Source organism: Hibiscus syriacus, unplaced genomic scaffold (genome assembly GCF_006381635.1).
Source record: "Hibiscus syriacus cultivar Baekdansim isolate YM2019G1 unplaced genomic scaffold, ASM638163v2 tig00110156_pilon, whole genome shotgun sequence".
Classification (NCBI taxonomy): Eukaryota; Viridiplantae; Streptophyta; class Magnoliopsida; order Malvales; family Malvaceae; genus Hibiscus; species Hibiscus syriacus.
The window spans coordinates 2223318-2250861 of record NW_024062606.1 but is presented as its reverse complement, the minus strand read 5'-3'; the positions used below and the strand labels follow the sequence as shown (position 1 = coordinate 2250861).

The following is a 27544-nucleotide window of genomic DNA, read 5'->3' as shown; positions in this document are numbered from 1 at the left end:
CAATAAAACAAGAATTTCAAGTACAGGAGATTTAGGTACCTAAATGGCAGAATTATTTCACATTGTTTATCTGTAAACCTTACATAACAAGCACTCGATTCAGTTTAGTCTGATTATGTGTTTTTTATTCTCCCAACTTTCGGTAAATTTCTCGTGTTCGATACATATTCGGTCACGGGTATAATCTTATGTTCGTATTAAATATATTCGTATCAGATACGTTCTAAGAATGATTCCAATTTATGATAAAATAAAAGAAAGTTACATTGTTCTTCATAGCACTGGTGTGTCACCAATTGCAAGGATTCATTATGTCAACATTAGGACAAAACGAAAAACAACTTCAAACCTACTTTTTTCAGAACAATCAATGGCGGTTAAGTTAAAAGATTTAAGGCACCATTTCACATGGACTGCCCTCTTTTATCATATAATGAAAGCTTACTCTCTTCGGATTCTAAACCAGACAGTACACTTTTGTTGCGGAGCACCTAATAGGGACATTTTCAACTCCTACCTCGGGCATCTCCTTTGTACCATTCTCTTCTTTTTCATCGTAATTTGCATTCAAGTTCTGCTCGACTAGTTTGTTGAACATTTGAAGACCTAAGGAGGAGACTTAGTGCCGTCGAGGGAACAGATGATGAATTGGGACAACGACTAACGGCGTTTGAGTTAAAGAGAGCCAAGTCATTTATTTGCTCGGCCGGGAAAAAGTTTGATGTTGGCGGTAGCGGCTTAGACGCCGCGGCTGTCTTAATTTGATCCGAAATAAGGGCTTCATTGGCTCCTGGTTTTAGCCATCTGATGTATGTGCTTAAATCAAAGTTGGTACTGCATTGACCCCCCTATATTCAATTGCTGCAATATCATAAGCATGTGCAGCCTCCTCTTGTGTACCTGCAATAAGACAACGTGCCATCGGACTTTATCGAGAGTTCGTTATTCTAAATCTAGCTCGAACTTAGACTCGAGATCAACCCCGGACAAAATTTATTGTCTGAAGTAAAAAAAATAAAAAAAACTCACTGTATGTTCCAAGATAAAGATATTTATTTCCAAAAACCCTACCTATTCTTACCTCCCATCTCCCATTATGATGATGCCTGCAATGCATTTAGTAAAACAACTTAATTAGTGTTTCATTATTTTTCAAACATTTTGATAAAAAGAAATGGTCTAGTTCTGTCTCCTTATACGTTTACCTTGCTACTCCTCTGTACCGGGAAACTCCCCTTGAGAACCCACTGCTTCTCCTATAAAACCCATGATTAATTACAGAAAAAAATTCCAACTTTTCATTTTTCCTAAAATATTTGTGCTGAATTCTCATACTGGAGTCTGAATAATCAATAATATAATGTGATATTTTGACATACTGAAGGGAAATTACCTTCTTAAAGAGGCCAAGTATTCCTCTTTTGTCACACTTCCCATTATCTCAAACTAGTTCTGATAATCAGATATCTGCAAATATAGTATAATTAGACATGCATTTTCATGGCATCAAAGAAATGAAAAGAACTCTCGGATCAGCAAAGACTGTAATTTTACAGGAAAATTTGTGAAAGTTGATGTTCCCCAGTACTTGATTGCAGCCAAATCATAGGCTCTAGCTGCAGATTCTTCTTCATCATAAGCTCCTAATAAAATACCAAAAGTGTTCCATTTAATTTACTTTTCTCCCAAAAAAACAAACAAACAAATTGGAGCTCCAAAATTAAGGACTCACCAAGATAAACTGTTCCATCCAGCAAAATTCATCAAAGGTCCAACCAGAGGACACGTTAAACAATCATGGCATTAGCAAAATATGTTTATGTATTCGACGAGAACCCGGATTTCATAACTCGAAAATACTTGTTTTCCTTTCTTCCTCTGTGTTGGATTCCATGAAGCTTTATCCCATAAGTGAGCTTCGAACCTGCCAGTCCATCGATGTCTGTTTCGGCCCGTAATAATCAGTCGCATCTTTACATGTTCGAAGCATTGTAACAAAGGAAGAGAAAAAAGAAGAAGAAGAAGTGCACGTTACAAACCTGCTGACACCCCTGAATCTTGAACTTCTCTTCACTGTAGTTGCAATAGGTTGATCACCTTGTAGCTGCTGATTATTGCAGCCTAGTGCACCATTGGAGTGATCTCTTCGGCGTCGCTTGATGCACTTCGTGTCGATAGCGTTGCCTTTGACGGTGAACGAATGAGTTCTTCCGGGGCTTGATTTGGATTTTGCGGTGACGAGTTCCATGGATGTAAAAAACTCGAAAAATCGAGGGAGCCTATGAGATGATCGAGTTTTGGTTTGTGCAGGGTGGTGGTCGATGAGAAACTGAAAAGTGGTGGTTTAGATTATATAAACAGGCGCGGCAACTTGACGTTTTTTTTAAGTTAGTTCTGTTCCTTTGTTGTTGAGATTTGTCTGATGTTTAGGACAAAACCTGTCGATGCTCACAACATCAGCCAAAGACAAGAATGAAGTGTATATTATGCCATGAATTTCTAGGGGTTAAAATAGAAATTATATGTTTTTGGAGGTCAAAGTATAGTTTCATTATTGGATTAATTGGTAATTTTACAGTTTCTTATGGGACTAGATGGAAGTTGCTCCATCCCTAATTATAAGGTCCCTTGCTATTTTTTGTTGACATATGTAGCCCACTTATAATTTAGGAATAAAATTTAGGGTAAATTATGCATTTAGTACTTAAACTATTAGTTTTTATCTGTTTTAGTACATAAACTTTTAATTTTTTCAAAACCATACCTAAAGTTTAGTTTTTGTTTTATTTTAGTATCTACTGTTAAAAACTTTAGTTTTTTTTCATTCTAGTACCCCAGTTCAAAATTTAACATTAAGCTTCGAAAAGATTGAAAGTTTTGGTACTAAAACGGACCAAAACTAACATTTTAGGTACTGAACGTGTTATGTTTTTTGGCGGGGTACTAAAATGAAATGAAAACTAAATGTTAGGTATGATTTTGAAACATTAAAAGTTCAGGTACTAAAATAGACCAAAACTAATAGTCTAAGTACTAAATACATAATTTACCCTAAAATTTATTGACCCAAATTTATCTTTTAATCTACACATTTTGTAGATATAATTATTCAAATTTAAAATCTCAGAGGGCAATATCTTGTTTTATCATTGATGTCACTCTTTTTAATATTATCTAAATATTGATTGTGAAATGTTTTTTTTTACTAACCATCCATTAGAAAATCTCTAATCATATTGTAATACTCTAATGATAGATAACACAAAATGATGGATTATATAACAATTATTACAACATTAAAATAATAATATTTAATAATTATTTTTAATAATATGATAAATTTTATAAAACTCAATAAATATAATAAATATTTTATTGACATCAGACTAATTATTTTATAATAATTCAATAAATTAATAACTGACATAAAAAACTATTAAAATATAATTTAATAACGCTGTGCGCACTTTAGCAAAATATTAGGGTTAAGTTCATCACGAAGTTCTTGAGGTTCACGTCGATTATTACTATATGAAGAAAGAGAACCTATAATTTTCTCTCTTAATTATAAATATATTTTATTTTACAAGAGAGGACCGCAGGAACACAACGCAACTAAGATTTTAGTAATATGAATAAATAGTATTTTATTTCATAACAAAGTAACATCGGAACGCTATACTTTTAAATATATATATCCTATTCATGCATAAACCACAAAGTATACTATTTCCTTCGACATTAGCTAACTGGCTTCAATAATCACCTGGTCTAGCCTTGCCTTTAATCAATCCCCCCACCCCCCAAGCGTATTTCCGAGTAAAAATGGTACAACAATGCCAAATAATATCGGTGAGGTCAACACCCTCGCCGCCGACGTTCTTCAACTTGATGGTTGACGTCTGTATAGGATATATACACTGGTAAAATATATAATGCCAATGGTTTACGTTTAAGATGTTTCCCAGGCCTTGTAATCTTTCCCTTCAAGGGCTACGGACCATCTTTGAGGACCACTCGGAGGCTCGTAATAACCCGGTCCAATCTTCATCGCAACTTTTTCATCGATGATGGCTGCGTACACATCCCTCTCCGCCTTGACAATTTTAACCTGGAATGTATAAGTCACGGTATGAAGTTAGTATTCTCTCTTTACAAAGTAGATCAGATTGTGTTAGTTCTCTAGTATAAAAGAAATGGAAATTATTTGGAACAGCTTCCTACATAAACCTTAGTCCTCAAATATGAAGTGAAAGTATTCGATACTCACTGTACTCCGGCAATGGATTTGGTTTCTGTTTCTGATAGAGGTAAGGGCAGCGATTTCAGATCGATAATGAGAGAAAATGTGATCGTAGAACACGGCCGGTGTTCCTGGGTGAGTCAAGATATAAGCATATCCTTGCATTTCTTTTCCGCCCGGAAACCTCCAATGACCCTTCAAGTGTGTTGCAATAGAAAAGGATTAAAGAAGGAAAAAATATCATTCTCTACCCTCAAAGACTCACAGTTTGAACTTCAAGGTTCTTTCTCCTTCAAGTCAAATTGCAGTGAATATATGAGACGAGGAAGACAGAACTTCAACAATTTCATCAAGCCTCAGTTTCATGGAAAGTGTTATTATAACATGCACTTGATTTTGCATGTATCATACATTCTTTGGATTACTTCAGTGTAAGAGTGAAAGACTTGAGTGAGATTAAAACCTGTGTGGAACCAGTGTCATGATTCTCTATGAAGGTAATGGCGCGAGATGGCCACCATCCAACAACCCAGGAGGCTTCCCTTTCTGATCCGATAATCTCCAATATTCACATCTTTCCAGAGCCTGAGTGAAACAATTATCCGTAAATATTTCCGGTGCCTTACTACTTTAGGAAAGAAATAACTAGAAATAATTGCTAAGGGCAAACAAGGACGAGGAAGCGCCGGTTAGGAAAAAAATATCATTTCTCTATGAGTTTCTCGACCTCTTATATGTTTATATGATACAAAAGATAACAGAATATCACGCATGCCATAAAAGCTAGGTGCAATACCGAATGAAGAATTCCCTTGGTTGTGACATCAAATGCACCAGCAGTTCCATTAGTAGCATTGATCCAGTCGATAATTCTCTGCCGATGGGCATCTTGATTGTGGTCCATTTCATTGTATGTGTAACTAAGAGAATCCCAATATTCACCCACAGAAAAGTAAGGTTCACTTGCATCCAAGTAGTCCTTGACATAACCACCCCAAAATCCTCTGACAAAATCCAGCCTCCAGCCATCATAACCAATCTCTTCTCTACAAAATGCCAGTAAAATATCACATCAACAAACCCAGGCAGTAGAAATATGTATTATGGAGAAACATGAACCAAGGAATATTCTTGAAAGAAACAAAAGATGAACTTGTTCATTAAAGAAGGGGAAAGTTGAAGTGGTTATTCCAAGATAATCCATCGTCAGAATAGATATTTTTTTTCACAAAAAAACCTTATGCAAAATTAGGCCATACACAGGGAAAGTTTCTTTTTCTTTTTGAGAAAGGAAAAAGGTAGAATTTTTCAAATATTTAGGGTTGGGAACTTGTGACAAAGAACCACTGTTGCAGCTTGTCTGATTACAGAATAAAATTTTTCCATCAGTACACCCTTTTTCTGTTGGGCAATGTATGTAGTTAGAAACGAAGGATATATATACTAATTAATATAACTGAAACTGTGTTTCTAGTTCATTTATGTAATAATCCTATTGCCAGTATATACAATTATATAAACAATCATCACAATCAGTAGTAGCTGCAAAAATATCGAAATATTTCATAATGCCTATATTATATATATTCTCAAATTAGAAGGTTTTAAGTAATATTTTGACACAACACAAGGCAATGTGGTCAATAGTTTTAAACCAAATACTCGTATCTATCAATCAGTGTCCATACCGTAACTTTTGACAGGGCAAGAGCACGATCAAACTAAGAAAATGCATGCTTTAGTAATCCTTTCATGCATGTTACAGTTGGATAGTGGAAAGAAATGAAATTCAAGTTTTAACCTCAGCCAGCCAAGCCATTCTTTGAGATCCTTCCTCACAAACTCTTGGGAATGATCAATGTTTGGAGCAGCATGGAAATTATCTCCACTACTTTTGTTGCCCCGGCCCTGTATGAAAAATACAAGTTCATATACCCTCTGGAACATCAATATAACAGATGCATAAAGTTCACTCAAAATATTGCACCATATCAAGCCTAAAATAAGCAATATTCTTCAGGTCTAGATTGAAAATTTGGAGAACAAGCATAGACACGGACATGAAACTAGATGAATAATGTTCAGCCTAAAACAATCAAAATAATTGGTAACGCATATAGGAATTCGTGCAACAACTCAGTTGTATGGAAACTAAGGAATTTAAGATGTGCTATCCATGAACCTCTTAAATGCCTTGTGTTTCTCAAAAGCTTCCATAACAAAAGAAAACATCAATACCTGAAAATGAGGATCATCACCAACCACTGCACGATCATCCCAATTCAAGCGACCTCCAAAAATATTCCATATACCATTCTGATTTTTAAAGTGTGCACAACGGTGATTCAATACAGCATCACCGAGAACTTTCAGACCCACTTCATGGAGACTCTTCACAAGTTCTTTCAGCTCATCAATAGTTCCATATCTGATAATCAAGAAAATTTACACAATGTTTTGCTTTAGGCCCTTTGAGGAGCATGTAACACAGGATTTCTTTCATATGCAAGAAATAACTACTGATTTATACATATCTGAATGTTCAATAGGTATGTGCAACCTACATTTTAAACTAATAAGTGTAACAGAAGTCTCATTTAGTTTTACCATGACAGACAGTTAAATCAAGTAAACAACAAATTGCAGAAGTGAAGGCCAAAATCTGATACTTGGAGCCGACATTATATGAACTACTGGAGCAAACATAAAAAACACAAAGTTTCATCACTTCTTTTCCCGAAAAAAGATCCTAGTTATAACTATTATATCATAATAAAAAAAAGACGTGTTATGTAAAAGAAATTGAAATTCATCTTTGCAAGTTTCAGCTTCTATGACCTAGTCCAAACACCAAATGATAGACTCCGAAAGATTCATCATCTACATGCTTGTAATATATACCTGGAATTTAGATTATACAAGTCCTTTGGCATGTATCCTTCAGGTGAGACAGACTCTGTTGGTGGTGGTAGCCAAATCACAGTAAACCCAAGTGAAGATATTTCTGAAGCTTTTTCTTTGAGTTCCATATACCATCGTCCAGATTTATGAGATTCCCAGTTGAAACCTTGGCACAATATCTCAAAACCTGTGCCTGTTCCAGAGGATATTTTAACAGCGGGCTTTGTTGTACCAGTATCAGTTTCTGAAACATCTTCCTCGGGAAAAGTTGTAATGGAGCTTCGGAAGATGCTATAAGCTTCTGCACTAGCTGTTCAATTTCTTGAAGAATGCTTTCTTGTGCTTCCTTTATTTGGGTCTTCTGACTCTTCTCAGAGCTAAGGCCACTAACCAAGTTTCGTATCTCATTGATGATACCATCAGTATACGATTTATTAGAAATTTCTTCCCTTGTACTCTCAGATCGGCCATGTTGACCCAGAACACTACATGCAGCAGAGAGGAACATAGAAATCATTTTCTTTAAATTTCAACCAAGTGTTATCGCCCAGCTTGAGAACAAAAAGAAATCCTAAAACTTCTTCATCTAAAGTGAATAATGCTCCCGATCTGTTTCCTGTAGCGTTTGGCTGCAAAAGAAGGATTTTGATGCAAGAACAGTAAATGAATAAAATAAATTTTCTAAATCAAGAGGGTCAGACAGGGGGAAAGTTGCAAATAGATGCTTTTAAACATTCACAGTTGATAAATAGCAAATTTGTAAACTCAATATCCTTTCTCCTAGCTATATGAAAAAAACTTAACTCCAGTACACCAAACATCAATTGCTTTGAATCATAGACCTGAACTTCATTTCAAATTATCAGAGAGGACCAGGCAGTCAGTTCATTTTAGTCAAAACTCCCTGTTATTTTAACATACAGCTACTAAACTAAAAGGAAGAAACATGAACTTTGGTGCAGAAAGAATAAGATCATACCATTCATTTCCTATGCTTAGTGACCTCTTATGATATTTTCATCCTTAAGTTACTACATAGAGATGTTCCAGCACAATCTAACAAAATCTTTACATCTGTGTCCCAAACAGTTATATTCTTTGTTTTATCACAAGAAATAAAGGAAAACAAAAGTGTGAAATCGGTAAAAACTATTTGCTGACATGTCAATAGGAATGCATAAGCTTACTTAACATGTTTTAGCAAGAATGGAACTATTTATTTATAGTAAGAACTTAGCCTACAATTAAGTTCTCACTGAAAATATATATAATCATAATTCACACCTGCAATAAAGTGCGTAAAGCCTTGTTCTTGAATAGAGTTGTTTCTGGTGGATATGGGGCAGCAGGAATTTCCCATCTTTTAGCATCATCTCTGCAAACACCCCAATGAACTACAACATCTCCAGGTATATCAGTTTCCAAATACAACACAATTTTTGCTGTTTCAGGAGACTTCCTAACAGCGACACTCACTAAGTTACCGACAGAAACTTCTTTTACAATGGACTGCTCCTCATAAAACCCTTCAAGACACCTATTTTATTTTTAGTGTCCTTGGACTCATTGTTCTTGTTGTTTGGACAATCAGCAGGAGATGCTTCTGCTTTAAGTAGCACATTAAAGAACTGCTGCAGAGCACCTAGGATCAGGAGAAACCAAGGAAACATGTCAGTATATCACTGAACAAGGAACATAGAGGACATGAAAGATATGGTGGAAGAATGGTCCACTGTGTTCCCACCCAGACCCACATCCCATTAACTAGGCTCAGATGGGATCCTATAAATATCAGCAAGTAGGCCACTTGACTCACTATTCTATATCAATCTGTAACTGCGCCTAAGAGACTTTGGGGAACAAGGAAGAATTCAATCTCTGATACCCTAACCATAAGTCATGATTGCACTGGGCGCAGACCACACCGAAGAAAATGAAGATAAGATTAAGAATGAAGTCATTTCAGTGATGTTAATCCTACCCATTTTCAGTAAATTAAGAAATAAAAAATTAATTATCAGTTCAAACCTCTGATTTCGTGATCTGTAATATATACTGTATCAGGAGTGACTGCTGACCGGTATGCATTATCACACCAGAATTTGTTTTTTTTAAGTTATCCTTGATGAATTTAAACTAATAGCAGAAACTGATTTCTTGTATAAGTTGAGAGTCATGCAAGAAAACAATATAACACTTTCAGCCACCTGACCATACACCAAACCCTCTTTTCGCTCCAACTGTATTGCCATTATCCTGAAGGTAATCCACAAGAGGCACCTTAAAATCCCTACCTCTGTGCTGATACCATGCTCCAGTTTCTTCATCCTGCAGCAACATGTTATCACACAAATAATAAGATTGACCAATGATTAGCATATCTAATGTAAAAGCATTTTCTAGATCACTTCATTGGAAATACAAACCTTCAGGACATAATGTATTACAGCAATTTCACTGCTGGGATTAAATTGATCTTTACTTCATGAAACATATCTCCTTTAGACGTTTCTTCAAGGGAGTGTCATAGCATAGTCCTGAAAAGATTCACTTAATACATTTATGTTCATAATGAAAAGGCAGAGACTTTCATACAAAAAAAATAGAAGTCAAAGCATACTCTAATGGGAATTGAACCAGGAGGTCTCATGTTTTTGGAGGTTGATCCCATTCGCTGCAAAATTCAAAGACAATATATTAATACACATAAAAGAAGTACTAAATACCCTTTTCTTTTGCTAACTAACTCCCCAACAGTAAAATAGCATCTTTCTGTGCACGAATAAAATTCAATTCCTTAACCTACAAAAAACATCCAAGGAACTCTTTGGATCAAGGCTAACCTGCCACTATCGCCGAGATAAGAAACTCCCCAATGAAGAATCCATTTTCCTGGAAGACTGCATCCTACTGTAAGCTGCCAATCCCGCTGATTTTTTGATCGATCCAACCTGATGAAAATTTTCCCCTCCACCTAAGATCTCAAATCAAAGAAATTAATAACCACTCAAAAGAAGAGAGAACGTCTAATCAAACCGACACCGAATTCAGATCTCTGTTCAAATTATCAGTAATCTCTTTTCTCCAAAGTTACACTGATACTATAATAGATTAGTCAGCTCTGTTCGAATTGAAACAGTACGTTCCTCAGGAATCATTACAGTGTATTGAATTAAGCTTCATTGATCAGCCGAACTTACAAAACTAACATCAAACTTTTTTAAATTTGTTGTACATATCAAGCAAAAGCTATTCCACAGTACTAACAAATACATAAATCTGAAGATTAGAAAACCTTTTCAATTCGCTTGACGGGAAAGTCTCTTTGTGCAAGACGTCATCGGAAGAAGAGGTGTCGAAGTTGTCAACAAGAGCTGTCTCCGATGAGTTGGCTCTGACGACATGACTCGTCCGGCGAGGCTTGAAGCTACAAAAGCAAGAGCTTCGAGAGAGGAGAAACATCCGATTTCGAGGACAATCCGATGAGCGAGGCGGTTTCAGCAACACCTTGATTTTGGAGGAAACGAGGTAGGATTCTGGAGAAGAGAATCTACGGTAACCGCCGCCATGGTCGGCCGCCAATGGAAGTGGAAATACGTAGACTTCGATACTTCTTTCGCGGAATCTCGTAAAAGAGAGAGTTGATGATATGATAACGGATTACTGTATTACTGAACAGTCTGAACCGTTTGTTCTCAGTCGTTAATTTGGCACCAAACCAAACAAAACGAAAATATCATGGAGATCAGAGCCCCAGCAATTTCGTAATCTTATAAATAACGCGAAGGGAATGTGTGTGTATCCCTCTTTTAAGTTGAGTAGATCATACACGCCTCCATTTTTGGCTTTTGAGATATTCCAATCGAGCACGGTAACCAGCTTACCTTTTCCACATAGTTCGCATTTAAAGAAAAGCTTCTAAATCCGAGTAGGGTGTTCGGCGAAAGGTTACATTTTTTAAATTAACAATCTAAATATACATATTTTTTAAGTCACATGGATCATTTGTCTATATTGTTATTGAATCAATATTGCTATTGTTTGTTTGTGATTCTAACGTCTCCATTCTATAATTATAAAATATTGATTTTTTATATTTTATCATAAAAAGTCACATCTTCGTTAAATAAAAAAATAAAAACAATTCTAACATGAAATTTCAAAATTTTGGGGAAAAAATTAAACATATCCAAAAAGCTAATAATTATCAATATTTATCAATCTTCTTCTAACATAAACATAATATGGATGTATACGTCAAGCGTGGAGATTAAGAGAATCAATCTTACAGAAAATTCCACGAACGGTTTTAAATATATCAATAGATTGTCACACAAAGAAATATAACTATGTGATATCGTCAATCTTTCTTGATTATGAGACGTGTTGTGATGAATACAACAAAAAATGTCAAACTATCATAACGAGATACAAAATTGTGCCATAAAAGCAACGAATAGTTGTGCTATAAAACAACAACAAAATATTTTCTAAAAAATAAAAAAGTATTTTCAAATTATAATCATCGTTCTAAAATAATTTTTAAAATTTTAATTTCATTTTATGATTTTAATTTTTTAAAATATTTTAAATTCGTCTTTAAATTATAATCATCATTTAAAATTGATCATCAGAATTTTAAACATTCTTATAATACCTCTAACTCATTCAAAAGTTTAGGAATGAAATATAAATATTGTTAACGAGGAAACGAATAGTGCAATTGAGCGCAATGATCGGTTGTGAAAAGGTTTATCAAGGACAATGTTTGAATCCTAGGATGAGTTTACATCGCACGTCGCAGTCCACAACATACCACTAAAACGACGTAATGAAACGTTTCATTAGTTAAATTGTTCTTATTAAGTAAATATTAAAAAGAGAAATTATACGTTTAGTATTTATACTACCATTTTTATTTCATTTTAATAACTAAACTTTATTTCCCCAAAAAAAACATTAACGATAGTGTGATGTGGCATGACATGTCAATTTTTTTATTTCCACATCATTTTTCTATTTCTCCAATATTATTAATTAATTTTATTCAACTAATTAAATGATGACACGACTTACCAATTATTAGGATAAAATATAAAAAAAATTATTGCTCTTACCATGAATTGAACCTAAGCCTCTTAGTGAATATAAGGCACTCAACTATTAAATTAAACTAGTCATTTATAATAATTTTATCATATTTTGTATTTAACCTATATAACAATATCACCACAAAATTAATATTTTACGATGATTATAAAATTCGAATATGTGATATTTTAAATTAATGATCGAAAGTTTAGTTGCTCAAATATAATGTGAATATATTTTATTATCAAACTTAATACTTACTTGTATCATCATAAATTAAAGAGTAATTTTACCACTTAATTTGGAAATAAAAATATTAAATAATTACTTTTATGTATTTATAAAATTATATAAATTAATCTAAAAAGTTTATTTATAATACTATGAAAAATTTTTAAAATATTTTTTTAAATCATCTTATTTATTTGAAATAATTATTTTAAATTATCTATTTAATTTTAAATAATATTATACGGAATCAAAATAATAGTTGGATAATAAAAGTATAATTTATCCTAAATTTAAATTATTTAAAATTAAATAGATAATTTAAAAATAATTTTATTTTAAATAAATAATTAATTGAGTTTTAAAAAATAACTAAATATTTTTATAATATTATAAACATGCATTTTATAATTATATCATATATATTTTTATAACAAAAAATATGAATTATTAATTATTTTTATTTCTAAATAAAGTGAAAATTTAATTTTAATTTAATAATCATTTAAGTAAATATTAAATTCGGTATAATAAAAAAACATACTATTGGTAAGTGATTAAACTTTCGATGATTAATTTAAAGTGTCCCAAATTTGAATCTTATAATCATCGAAAAATATTGATTTTGTGGTGATATTGTTATATAAGTTAAAATATAAAATGTTGTGAAATTTATTCAAATGACTAGTTTAACTCAATAGTTGAGTGATTTGTTTTTCATGTAAGATATTCGAGATCAATTCACACTAGGAGCATATTCAAGAATGATTTCTATCTTTTGATTCAATAGGTGGTGACATACCGTATGGGTTAGTTTGAATTCTTATTGAGCCTTTTTCTTCCTAAATTATATTGATTTCATAGTCATTAGAAGGAAGAAGTATAGATAGATTACTATTGATCGATGAATCGATGACTACTCATGATCCCATAATTGAATCAATGTTCCAAACTAGATGAAGTTATGGTAAAACTTCGTTTGAAACGATGTGATAAAAAACATGTGACTTGAAGGATATGATCGTTTGTGGATGTCAAAACTCACCATTGTTCATTATGTAGAAATGAAGATGCTTTTTTCTACATCCTTTGTTCTATTATAATTCGACTTTTTTTTGGGTTGTAATGTAAATAGTACATGATGGAGCTCAAAGAGAAACACCTATTTTCAAGGGCAAGGATCTAGGGTTAGTTAATAAAAATCAATAAGTTGGAACAACTTCATAAGTCTATTTTTGATATAGAAATATAAATCGAAAGGCTCCGATTCAAACTATTTTCAATCCAGAGGTAATTTGTTGGAATTCGTAAAACTCTTTCAATCAAAAGTATCATGCAGGAATAAATCGTTCATATGATTTTTGATAAAAAAGAAAGAAAAAAAAAGACATCTGCCATTTTTTAAATGATTAAATATCGCCGAAGTAATGTCTAAACCCAATGATTCAAGGAAAAGATAAAAGATCTTAGAACAAGGAAATATTTTCAATTTTCTCACAACTAGATTAAAATAAAGAACCGAAATAGATTCTATGCAAGAAATAAAAAAAGGGGTTAGAGACCACTTAATAAAAAATGTCACTACCTAACTGATTGAATAAAATTAACTAAAAATATTGACAAATAAAAGATGATGTGGTAATTAAAAAATAACATTTTAAAACGTCGCTTTAATAGTATGATGTGATACGTAACATGCGTAGTAGAACTTTATTCATTCCACCCAACCATTATCTAAATATGATGACACTTGTCACTGTAACATAGTAACAAGTGTCGGTGATGGAATTTCATTGATAACCAAAATGAAATTAATGAATATACACTAGTGGTCTTTGCAAGTTTCTAAATTTATGTGACAAAATAATAATATGATAATTGCTGACCACTATGCAGTTTACCCTTAAATTTTTTTTAAAAAGATGAATTAATCATATAGAACAAAAATCTTATGTGAAACCATATATACTGACACGTCAACAATGCTTTCAATTAAAAATGTAAACTCATCATAAAATTATGTGATTATATAAGTATTTCATTTTTAATTTAGACAGAAAATTACAAATAGTAATAATAATTATTGATCGATGATGTTTATTAGAAAATGAAAAAGATTTTTGAGAAAATTAATTTAAAAAGAAAAATATTTTTTCTATCATGTTTAAGGTATAAATATGGATCATAGAATGATTGATATCAATTTTAGGATATTGCAATTCAAGAAGAGGTTTATAATGAAATCTTTAAATAATTATTTATCGAATCGCAGTATTCTTGATAGATTTACTCTATATTTATATTGACGATAATATTTTCATCCCATAGATCATAAATGGTTTATTCTTTTAGTTTGGATGAAGAATTGTTAGCGATGAGTCCATCAATGATTTTTCACTAGGAAACCAAAAAAAATTAAAATGGTTTCGAAAAGAATAATAATAATAATATTTTTTATTCGAACCGAATATCTTTCGTGATAAAATAATTGTTATTATTCTTTGAAGAATCAGATTCGAATATTATAATTATCATAAGTGTGAACATTTAATATAAAAAATTTACCTATATTAATAAAATATATATATATAAATATTCCAATCGACTATGTTGATGGAAGAATTTCAATTGATACTGTAAAGAGCAGTCGATAAAGATGCGTAGAAGCAAAGCTAAAATGTCGGCTCCGGGTTTGCCTCGTGGCTTACAGTTCTCTCCCCACGAAGAATATTCCTTTTCTCTCTGATTCTTACTGTTTGAGCCCATTGTATGGCTAGTGCTTAATTAATTAGTAATTACAAACACACAAGACGCGGATGAGAAAAAATGAGACCGTGGAAATAAGATTCGAACGGGCTAAAGAGTGCTACTTGATGCCAACGTATTCTGACTAGGAAAGCCCGAGAAACAAACACTATAAATAATGCCTTAAGCGTCCAACTTTCACAGCCAACAATCTCATAAAAAACAATTCATTGTATTTTGAGAGGATGAGTGTGGAAGTGTTGGACAGTGCCACCATAGTTAACTTCGTCGAAGACGAGGAAGCATTCACCGTCTCGATAGCGGACCGGTTTGCTCGCCTGGACGCCGACCACGACGGGCTGCTTTCTTTCGCGGAGTTGTTGAAGGAATTACAGAGCTTGAGGGTGGTGGAGACTCACTTCGGCGTCGACGTCGAGACGGACCCGAGGGAGCTGGCTCGCGTTCACGAGTTGCTGTTCGTGCAGTTCGATCATGACTCGAGCGGGAAGGTGGATTTGGAGGAGTTCAAGTCGGAGACCAAGCGGATGATGCTTGCTATGGCGAGCGGGATGGGGTTCCTGCCGGTTCAAATGGTGTTGGAAGAAGGCAGCCTCTTGAAGATTGCCGTGGAACGTGAATCCACCAAACTTCCTGCTTGAATCTTTGATTTCTTACAAGAGTTGAGCTAGTTTATGATTTTGTTTAGTTCTGAGTAAATGGGGGGTCAAGTCTTTGTTCCATGAAGCAACAAATAAGTTCATTTCAAATATAAATGCAAATTAAGTTTTGTTGGGTTTAGGGTTATCTCATGACATCATTAGTCATTGATATCGTTGAATTCGATTGGATTTTTAGTCATCTAGATTTGATTCGAAAAATCAAATTTTTTATATGTATTTAATATAATTCGAATTTACGAGAGTTTCATCTGATTTGAAACTTAACATGTTTTTTAATTCAAAATTAGTTTTTTTATTCAATCCGATCCAACACGACCTATATATATTTATATACAATTCATTCTTATTATGTAAAATAAGACGGTAATTAAAAAATAAAATAAGAGTATTGTTATGATTATCTTTAAATATATAAGATATAATTATAATATTATATTGGATCGAATCTTACTCAATTCAACTTCACACTTAAAGAAATTCGACCTAACTCAAACTTAAAATTTTAAAATAAAAAAATTGATCTAACTGAATTGAATAAAAAATTTATCAAATTAGAGTAAAATGATCGTTCTTACATATAACATAGATCATTAAATGTGAAACCAAATTTAATCATTAAATGTGTATTAAAAAAGAATTATTATCATGAAAATATCATATTAAATGGAGTAAAACTTGTAGATAAATTATTAATCGATAATAACAATAATTTTATAATTAATTATAATAACTGAAAATTTTTATTAAAGTATTTCATAAATAAATTTTAAAATTATAACACATGTCCTTGAAAAAAAATTAAAATTATAAATTACTTAAATTTTATGCAGGTATACTCGCAAAAATTAATTAAATTATCTTTTTATAAATAATTAAATATATTAATATAAGGTTCTTTTAAATTATAAATGAAACGTGATATTATGTAGACGAATATGCCCAATCTAGATTCCTCGACAACCGAGGCCGCAACAACCATGGAGTTGATATCAACGGTCAAGAATAGGGAATATTTTTCTCCACATGATCGACGTTCCATAATCACCAAATATTATTAATTATTTTAATCCTTTTTTCTTTCGCTTTATTTTTCTTCCGTGTGTTTCGTAAACAACGAAGAGCCATCACACGAAACCAGCTCTCGTTTCTCTCATTTTCCTCTCCATTTTCTCGGGAAAAAAACAAAGAAGCATGGGAAAAGGCCCTGGTATCTACCAACTCAACCCGAATTCGACGGGTTTCGACCTGACCCGACCCGATCGGGTCGGATTTTTTAAAAAAAAATTTGGGTTCGGGTCGGGTCGGGTTTTTTTAATTGCACTGTTCGGGTCGGGTCGGGTCGGGTTTAGGGTAAAAAAAAATCCGACCCGACCCGACCCGAAAAAATATATAATTTTATCTTATATATTTAGGGATAATTACAATAATATCCCTCCATATAATTTTTTTCAATTAAGTCACTGTTTTCATTGAATTAAATTTTTTTTTATTATTTCGGGTCGGGTCGGGTCGGGTCGGTTTCTAAGTCATATATCGGTCGGGTCGGGTCGGGTGAAACATTAATTTGTTGGGTCGGGTCGGGTCACGGGTGGAGAACCCTTTCTTCTCGGGTCGGGTCGAATGGCCCAAAAACCCGACCCGACCCGACCCATTGCCATCCCTAGTCTCTACACCGATATCGGCAAAAAGGCCAGAGGTGAAACTAAAATTACTTTTTTTTTATAATTCAGTTTTTATTAACCAAAGTCAAGTTCAATTACAACCAATTAACCAATTACTTAACACAAAAATCAAAGAACAACCTATACAAAAAGATTGGTTAGACTATACCCAAACATTACAAAACTTTAAATTAGTACTATTTAGTCTATTACTATTAGTACTCCTAAGAAAGATTCCAACAATGTCTTTAACTTCTTTGAGCAAGCATTCAACCGTTCTATAATGTCTTTGGAACATCTTTGATTTCTTTCTTGCCACAGAAAGTAAATAAAAGCAGTCCAAGAAATTTCAAAATGGTGATAAGAAGAGACCTCCCTTTCCATGAAGGACTTGCCCTTGAAACCATTTCATTCCATGTCAAGAATGATGACTCATCCCATTAAGATTCAAAATAGAATTTCAGAGTCCTACTGCCAGTGAACATTGCGAGAATAGATGGTCCCTTGTCTCTTGAGAATTGCTGCAGTTGACACAAAGATCTTATGTGCAAGTTCTCATTCTAAGAAGTCGATCTCTAGTAGGCAACCTGTTGAGTATAGTCATCCAAGCAATCAAACTAAACTTTGGAGTATGCAATGAGAACCAAATTAATTTATGCCAAGAGACTTTCTACCCTTTGAATCGAATCAAGTCCCATATTTCCCTAACCTGCAGGGGTTCGACTGAAAGAATAGGTAAAGCTTCAGTCCACAATTTTAAAATTCTGCTAATACCCCAACTAACATTTACACCAGCTTGGAATTGCCAAAAGTCTTGCTCTTTAAAAACATAGCCTTTAAGTCATGCTACCCACAGAGAATCATCGCCCGCAAGTATTTTCCGAATTAGGCTAATAAGACATGCTCTATTCCAAATTTTAATATTCTTCAGACCTAATCCTCCTTCTGATTTAGAGAGACAAACATTATCCCAGCTGATTCTAGCACCAGCAGCAGATTTATCTGCTCCTTTCCAAAAATACCTGGAGCAGATTTGTTCCACCTTCTTAAGAATTGAGGCTGGCAGTACAAGTTGTTTGCACCAGTAATTGCAGACATTGAATAAGACAGATCTTATGAGCTCTAGACGTCCTGCATAACTGATACTTCTCCTAGACCAGTAATGGAGCTTGTGCTTGATATTGTCTATTAGAGCTTGACAATCCTTCTCGGTTAGCTTGAGGGTGACAAGGGGAATTCCGAGATAACGGACAGGCAGACTACCTAATTAAAACCCAGTGAACAGTTTTAAATTCTCAATGGTTCTAGAATGAATACCCGCGTCAAAAATCTCACATTTTGATGAATTCAACTTTAGTCCAGCGACTTTATAAAACTGATCGAGGATGCTGAGAACACCAACCACTGATTCAATATTTCTTTGCAAAAAATCAGAAGGTCGTCGTGGCTAAAATTTCTTGTTTCTTAGTTTATCTTTGGTTTTTTTTTTTCATTTTCACTTATTTTTTTAATTTAATTTAGATCATCTTTACAAGGATTACCAGGCCAGCCACAAGTTCACTGTCACTACTTACACTTCCAATGGAGTTGTGAGTTTCTTCTTTTAATTCTTTTTGTTGGATATTTAAACATTGATCCCCTTTCCGGCTGAGTTTGTGAAGCTTGCACTATTATTTGATTTATTTTCTTTGTATGAAACTATGAATGACTCATATATTGGAACTTTATCATTGTTGATCTCTCTTTCTTTTATCGATTATTAAGTCTATGGCGTTTGCTGAAAAATATGTTTGGCAATTTCAGCATATTATTATTGTTATCATTATCAGCATTATTATATTGGAACTTTATCATTGTTGATCTCTCTTTGAATTTGTTTGCAGAAATATTGTTTCCTGCATGACATTGTGATTGGCCTGGAGATTTTTTATGTTAATTGTATAATTGATATCCTTATTCTTCAATTTGATGAATATTTAGGCAATCACATCAACTGGAACTAAGAAAGGTGAATTGTTGTTGGGTGATATAAGTACCGAGCTGAAGAACAAGAACATCACAACCAATGTGAAAGTTGACACTAATTCTAATGTAAGTTGTCATTTTTTTCGCACAATTTGATAAGCCTTTAATTTTGAATGCCATATGCTTATAATGGTCGAATGCTAGCTGATTATGATGAATACAAAGTTGTGGAATGTTTTTGTCATGTACATTTTTTACTCATTCGTAATGGTGAATTTAACCCTTACTTTAATAGTATCTAATCTTTATTTTTTGGGTTTTTAAATATTTTTTAGCTTTTCACCACTATTACTGTTGATGAACATGGCCGGGTTTGAAGACAATCTTTAGTTGCATTGTCCCTGATCAAAGGTCTGGCAAGGTAATGGGGACTTCCTTACTGTTGTACTTTATGTTCTTGATACCAACATTTTCAGCATCATGGTTTAGCGAATGTGTTGTAGCTTTGTTTTTCCCTTTCATTCTGTCATCATGACAAGGTTTTCATTGTCGTTGAAACAGGTGGAACTGCAATACCAACATGAATATGCTGGCATAAGCACTAGCATTGGATTGACTGCAACCCCCTTGTTAACTTCTCTGGTGTGGTTGGAAACAACTTTGTCACTGTTGGGACTGATCTCTCATTTGACACTGCCAGTGGGAACTTAACAAAACTGAATGCTGGGTTGAATTTCACCCATTCCGACCTCATTGCTTCCTTGGCATTGTAAGTAATTCTTTCAGCAGAGCTAGGGATAACCCTTTAGGTTTACATAAATTCATGTGCACTCATATTTCTCTTCTATGTAACTTTAATTGAATTGCTCTATGTGATCCTGGTCATTAATTACTTAAACTATTGGTTCCGAAGCATGGAAGTTACCTTGAAATATCTGCCCTAGTGGATTCTATTGTTTCTACTTGTCGTGCTTCTGGTTTGTTGAGGTATTTTTGTTGATTAACTACAGGAATGATAAAGGCGACACACTTGGTGCTTCCTACTACCACATACACGGCAGTCGGTGCGGAGCTGACGCATAGCTTTTCAAGTAACGAGAACACTCTCACAATCGGTATGCAGCATGCTCTCGACCCGTTGACCACGATCAAAGCTCGTGTGAATAACTTTGGCAGAGCAAGTGCTCTGATCCAGCACGAATGGTGCCCAAAATCGCTCATCACAATATCCGGAGAGGTGGACACCATAGCAATTGAAAAGAGTGCTAAAGTTGGATTGGCCTTGGCACTCAAGCCTAGGCAAAGGCAAAGCTATTAAGTAAAATATTCATTTGATATACAACATTTTTGGGTGTGTCCATGTACACATACATGTATATTGTGTCACATCTTTGGGTAAAACGCCATAAAAACCTTTACACATATATTCATAAACTGACGCAGTGTTAGGTACAGATTCATAAAATTGCAATACCCGAATCATACACAACCATATATGCTAATACGACTATCATTCTGCTTGTACAAAGAAAATAACTCCAATGGATTTATATAGGAAACACCAACCTTGAACCTAAACCTTTTTAAGACGGATAACCATTCGGCCAAACTTCAATCATCACTCATCAAGGACAATGGTCACTTGCCCAAACGCTGTTATTAGGTAGAATGATTAAAAGACACTGCTGGGCAGCCCAAACTGCCATGCAATACTCGGCTATTCAGTTGCTCTGGCCAGCCTGAAGAAGGCCATCCCTGATTTGAGAAGCGATGTCCCTAACAGCACCTGGCCCGTGTGGGATGAAAACAGAGTTGGATTTTGACGACGCTCCAACCTCCTTCATTGTGTCAAAGTATGTGTCACAAAAACCATGTCCATGATATCCTTCGATGTTGTCCCAGGAACATTCACGGAGAAGGCCAGAACACTGTCCCTAAGTCCATCTACGATAGCCTGTCGCTGCCGAGCTACACCAAGCCCGGCCAAATATTTTGACTCCACATCTCCTGCTTCTCGCTTGATCTGCAGTATCTTCTCTGCTTCAGCCTTCTCGTTCGCATCCACCCTCAGTCTAGCAGCTATTTATAACAAGACAACGTATATCAGACCTATTTACAATATCTCTGTTAGACAAGCTAAAATTTTCAACAACAAAAATGGTTCTTCATGCGGTACATATATAGTTCTAATGATTTTCAGGCTAGCTAGGACACCAAAAGTTAGCAGAGACAAGGTACATTTTCGATAAATTAAGGTAAAGAGAGCGAACAAAACAGTGAAATAAATACATATTATTCACAAAGCTGCATGTATCGTACCTGCATTTATCTCATTCATTGCCCTCTTCACATGCTCATCTGGCTCGATATCCACAATAAGAGTTTGAACAATCTCAAAGCCATAATGTGACATTGCCTGAAGATTCAAAACAATGGGTAAGTTTCAGCTTGCACAAACTTGATTAATCCAAACCTAAAACAAGTAGGCAGAGCGATCCTTTTCAAGTTCCTCTTCCACAGCTCTTGCTATATCATTCTTCTGTTCAAATACTGCATCCAGCTCCAGCTTAGGAACACTTGCCCTAATAACTAAAAGTATCGTAACTTCATTAGTTTGCAGAACAGTGATCGACAACCACGTTGACTTAATTACGACAGAGTATGAGATGACATGAACAAACAAAAAAACATTGCTAAAAGTTCAGAGCACATGATGATTCTTCACAACATTCAAACTCCTCAAGACTGAAAACTGCGACCACACTACATATCAAAGATTCACATCCTCTCCACAAGATGATGACAAAATGAAACCCAGATTAGTCATGAAACAGTAAAAAGGAATAATCATTTAAAATTTTCAAAAAGAAAATTATAAGGAAATCCTTATTGAAATATTTCATAAGATGCAATATGGCAACTAGATTCCTAGTAATCATCCACTGCTACTAATACAAGACTGTAACCTAAGCAGTGCAGGAAAAACCCAAAACCAAATTAGCATCCCGCACCCCAACAGAGCCACTTAGCCTAACATTTCCTGTTGAGAGAATGAGTGATGCAGCTCGTATGGAAGTTCTAGAATGAACGAGGCAGCTTGTGTGAAGGTTCTAGATCAGAAGTTAGTAGAGTTCTAGAATCTAGACGGTTATGAGGTTGTTAGTCTGTTATAGGGAGTTGATACGCTGCTGTATAAAAGCATAATTGTAAGCTGTAAATTAGTGTTCAAGTAATACAATCAAGAAGCAATTTCTTCATTCTTTTTTCAGCGTTTCTGCTGTATTTCAAGATGGTATCATTCGCTTTCGGTCATGGAGATCTCTGCTGAAGCTACGATGGCTCTCTTCGGTGATTCATCCTCATCATCAGCTCGCATGTTTACCAACAAACGGGTAAACGTGGTGCTTGGTAAACGTGGTGCTCGATGAGATGAACTTCCTTCTATGGAAGCAACAGGTGCTACTTACAGTTCCTAGCCACCGCCTTGAAAGTTTGTTGAATGGCTCGTCAACAGCTCCTCTGTAGACGATCGTTGATGCAAACGGTGCAACTGTTGCTAATGAAGCCTATGAAGACTTCATAGCTCAAGATAGTGCCCTTGCATCCTGGCTCTTATCCACGATCAGTGCTCCATTGTTGCCGCAGTTCGTTGGTGCCGAGTCAGCCGCTATTGTGTGGAATACGGTTATACAGTTTTTTGCTAATCGATCCACCACCACGATCATGAACCTACACTATAAGCTTCAGTCCATGAAAAAGGCGATGACTCTATGCGAGTTTATCTCACTCGAGTTAAGGAAATTTGTGACTCGCTTGCGTCGTGTGGAAGCCCAGTGTCTCAAGTTGAGCACATTGTGAGTATTCTTAAAGGACTGTCGCGTGAATACCAGCCGTTCATGGCAGTCATCACTACTACACGTGAGACTCTGTCCTTGGATCAGATTTACTCCATGCTCGTTGATGTGGAAACGCAGATTGCGGGATTTGATTCGCAGCCTGAGAATCTCCCCATGAGCGCTCATGTGGCTCAAGGACGAGTAGCATCTGATTCGTCTGATTCGGCTCATGGTGGTCGATCCGGTGGACGTGGTCGAGGTCGTACACAACTTCAGTGCCAGTTATGCAGGAAAAATGGGCATTCTGTAGATCGGTGCTAGTATCGTTTTGATCGAGACTTCCCTGGGGTTAATGCAGCAGCTGGCTCGTCGCGATCCAAAGATGATTCTGGTACTGTTAATTGTACCACGTTTGATTCATCAGGATGTTCTTGCTGCAATGCAAAGCAAATGACCTCGTCTAGTCAACCTCAAGCAAACGTGGCTTCGGGTGAACATTGGGTTATCGATTCGGGGGCAACTCACCATGTTACCCCAGATGGTTCCAAGCTAATGCACTCTACTGAGTTCTCTGGCCCAGGTAATCTCCTAGTAGGTAATGGTGGTTCACTAGGGGTTAACTCGATTGGTAAAACTGTTTTGAATGCTTCCTCTCGAGCTTTAATATTGAGTGATCTATTACATGTGCCAAAAATAACAAAACACTTGCTCTCGGTTTCGAAGCTTGCTAGGGACAACAGTGTTTTCATTGAGTTCCATGCTGATGAATGCTTTGTTCGAGATGAAGCAACTGGTGCAGTGGTCCTTCGAGGGCAACAACATGATGGGATGTATACCTTTGCTATGGAACCAAAAATTTTCTTGTGTAATAAAACCAGTGTTGTTGGTTCTAGTGAGTTTGATCTTTGGCATAGGCGTTTAGGACACCCTACTTTTCAAACATTGCAAGATGTATGTAGTTCAATCAATGTTAACATCCCTAGTAGTTTGAATAAAACTTGTGTTGCGTGTTGCATGGGAAAGAGTCACAAATTGCCATTTAGTTCTTCCACCACTATGTACAATACTCCGTTTCAACTTGTGTTCATTGATCTTTGGGGTGCTGCACATGTATCGTCATGTGGCTATCGATACTATGTATCGTTTGTGGATGCATGTACACGACATACGTGGGTGTACATGCTAAAGGATAAATCCCAAGCCCTTGATGCGTTTCGATTGTTCCAAGCTATGGTCACTACTCAGTTCTCTTTGTCTATCAAGGCTGTTCAGAGTGACTGGGGAGGCGAATTTAGACGGTTGTCGTGTGAGCTAGCTCGTGCTGGTATTTCGCATCGAGTCACATGCCCACATACCTCTGAGCAGAACGACGTGGTCGAACGCAAACACAGACACTTGATTGAATTGGCTCTAGTATTGCTAGCTCAAGCTACTCTCCCGTTTCGGTTTTGGTCCTATGCTGTGGCTACAGCTGCACACCTGATTAATCGTCTACCTACGAGAGTGTTAGGTAATATCTCACCGTTTGAAAAGTTGTTTGGTTCTAAACCTGATTACACTACACTACGTGTGTTTGGGTGTCGCTGTTTCCCACAGTTGAGGCCATTTCAACAACATAAATTGATGTTTAGGTCTGCCCCGTATGTCTTCCTGGGCTACAGCTCGCAGCATCGAGGTTTTCAATGCCTTGGTCAAGATGGTCGTGTTTTCATCTCTAGGCATGTTAAATTTGATGAACATGTGTTCCCTTTTGCATATAAGAAACAGTCCGAGTCGGAGCCTCTCGATGTTACATGGAGGTCCGCACCTTTGCAAAATGCTCCCTCTTGTGGAAGGATAAGAACGGTGGTTGGTTTTCCTACACACTCTAGCGAGTCGTCACATACGCATGCAGATGCTACTGATTCCAGTGTTCAAGAGAATACTGATTCTGTTTCCCACGCTAGTGTTGCTAGCTCTACTTCTCACGCTGAAGCTGACTCGGCTATAAATGTCAATGAAGCTGAGTCAAGCGGTTATGAGCCTACTCAGTTATCGAATGAAGAATCTGAAGTTGTGCCCAATGCTGGTGTTCAAGTCTCAGCTGAACAAGATGTGGTGCCTACTAATCAACATCCTATGTTAACGAGAAGCAAATATCGCGTTTTTAAACCCAAAGTTCTTGTTACTTCCTTGAATGAGGTGCTTCATGCATCGATCAATGATGCCTTGCAGTCAAAAAAGTGGAAAGAAGCAGTACATGCTGAGCTTGCTGCTCTTCAAAGTAATGGCACATGGACACTTGTTAAGTTACCTGAAGGTCGGTCTGCTGTTGGCTGCAAATGGTTATTTAAGGTTAAACGTAATTCTGATGGAACAGTTCAGCGATACAAGGCTAGGCTGGTTGCTAAGGGGTATTCTCAAGTCCCTGGGCAGGATTTCAAGGAGACCTTCAGTCCAGCGGTGCGCTTTGCTACGTTGAATATCATACTTGCGCTTGTTGTTTCTGAGGGATGGCCACTAAGGCAAATCGATGTCAATAACGCATTTCTCCATGGTGAGCTGAGTGAGGACGTGTTCATGCAACAGCCACCTGGCTTTGAACAATACACAGCTGATGGCGTCAAGTTGGTGTGCAAGTTGCAAAAGTCCCTCTATGGGTTGCGCCAAGCTCCACGAAATTGGCATGCAAAGCTAAAAAATAGTCTTGGGCAGCTTGGATTTAAAGAGTCCAAAGCTGATGCTTCTCTCTTTGTGTTGACAGCAGGTGATGTGTCAACATATGTTTTAATATATGTCGATGACATAATAATAACCGGGCAGTCTTCAAGTGCAATTGAGAAGGTGGTCGTGTTATTGAAGAATCATTTTTCATTGAAGGATTTAGGGGAGCTACATTACTTCCTAGGCATTGAAGTTAAGAGATATGATCAACTGTTGATTCTTAGTCAAAAACAGTATACTCTAGAGTTGCTTGAAAAAGCGAAAATGACTAAGGCCTCGAGTACTTCTACTCCTATGGTTGCATCCTCGCAGTTGAAGAAGGATGATGGGCAGCCGTTGGCTGATGCACGTGAATTTCGAAGCCTTGTAGGAGGGCTGCTCTACGTGTGTCATACTAGACCCGACATCGCTTTTAGTGTAAACAAAGTGGCACAATATATGCATGCACCAAGAGAACATCATTTGCTTGCTGCTAAACGCATTCTGCGTTATTTAGCTGGAACGTTGGACTATGGGCTGGGGTTTGTTCCAGGCAAACTGCGTATATCAGCCTTCTCGGATGCTGACTGGGGTGGATGTGCAGATGATAGGTGATCGATGTCGGGCTACTGTGTTTTCGTTGGAGAAAGTTTGGTGACTTGGAGTGCTAAAAAACAGAAGGTGGTGTCACGTTCAACCATGGAAGCTGAGTACAGAAGCCTTGCGGACACAGCGGCTGAAGTAGCATGGGTTGATGCTTTGCTCACTGATTTGAAGCTGTCTCAATGCCAACAGCCAACAATATGGTGTGATAACACTAGTGCGATTGCGTTGAGTGCTAATCTGGTGTACCACTCACAGTCCAAGCATGTAGATCTCGATGTGCACTTTGTTCAGTAAAAGATAGCTGCAAATCAATTATGTGTAAGCTATGTTCCAGCAGCTCATCAAGTTGCTGATGACTTGACAAAACCATTAGCAAAAGCTATCTTTAGTAGTTTTCGTGATAAGGTGAATGTGTGTTTGATTGCTGAAGAGGGGAAGAAGCAGGGGGAATGTTGAGAGAATGAGTGATGCAGCTCGTATGGAAGTTCTAGAATGAACGAGGCAGCTTGTGTGAAGGTTCTAGATCAGAAGTTAGTAGAGTTCTAGAATCTAGACGGTTATGAGGTTGTTAGTCTGTTATAGGGAGTTGATACGCTGCTGTATAAAAGCATAATTGTAAGCTGTAAATTAGTGTTCAAGTAATACAATCAAGAAGCAATTTCTTCATTCTTTTTTCATCGTTTCTGTTGTATTTCAAGATTTCCTTTGCAACAAGTGTTGATAAACTTAAAATAAGCACATGGCACATACTTGACATTCTACAAAATTTAAGGAAATCTAAAGTATACATACCATCAAATACATATGATTGGATTTGGGCTCTAGTATTGCTGAGCTTATAGAAAGCATCTTGTGCCTTCATCTCGGTATTGGATTGAAGCAACCACGTTAACAAACACGGTATCC

General features: G+C 35.8%; 1 protein-coding gene and 4 pseudogenes across 1 annotated transcript; 2 read left to right on the top strand and 3 right to left on the bottom strand.

Moving 5' to 3' along the window:
* Positions 1 to 315: 315 nt before the first annotated feature.
* On the bottom strand, positions 316 to 2253 carry LOC120216011 (annotated as a pseudogene).
* On the bottom strand, positions 1440 to 27544 carry LOC120216014 (annotated as a pseudogene).
* LOC120216006 lies at positions 2727 to 10725 on the bottom strand (annotated as a pseudogene).
* LOC120216017 lies at positions 15423 to 16006 on the top strand. The gene has a single exon (XM_039213537.1). It carries the CDS (start codon positions 15454 to 15456, stop codon positions 15865 to 15867), a length of 414 nt encoding a protein of 137 aa, XP_039069468.1. The 5' UTR covers positions 15423 to 15453; the 3' UTR covers positions 15868 to 16006.
* Positions 16965 to 25035, top strand: LOC120216018 (annotated as a pseudogene).

Coding starts and splice junctions, on each gene's coding strand:
- LOC120216017 (XM_039213537.1), top strand. CDS start 15,454: ATGAGTGTGGAAGTGTTGGACAGTGCCACCATAGTTAACTTCGTCGAA.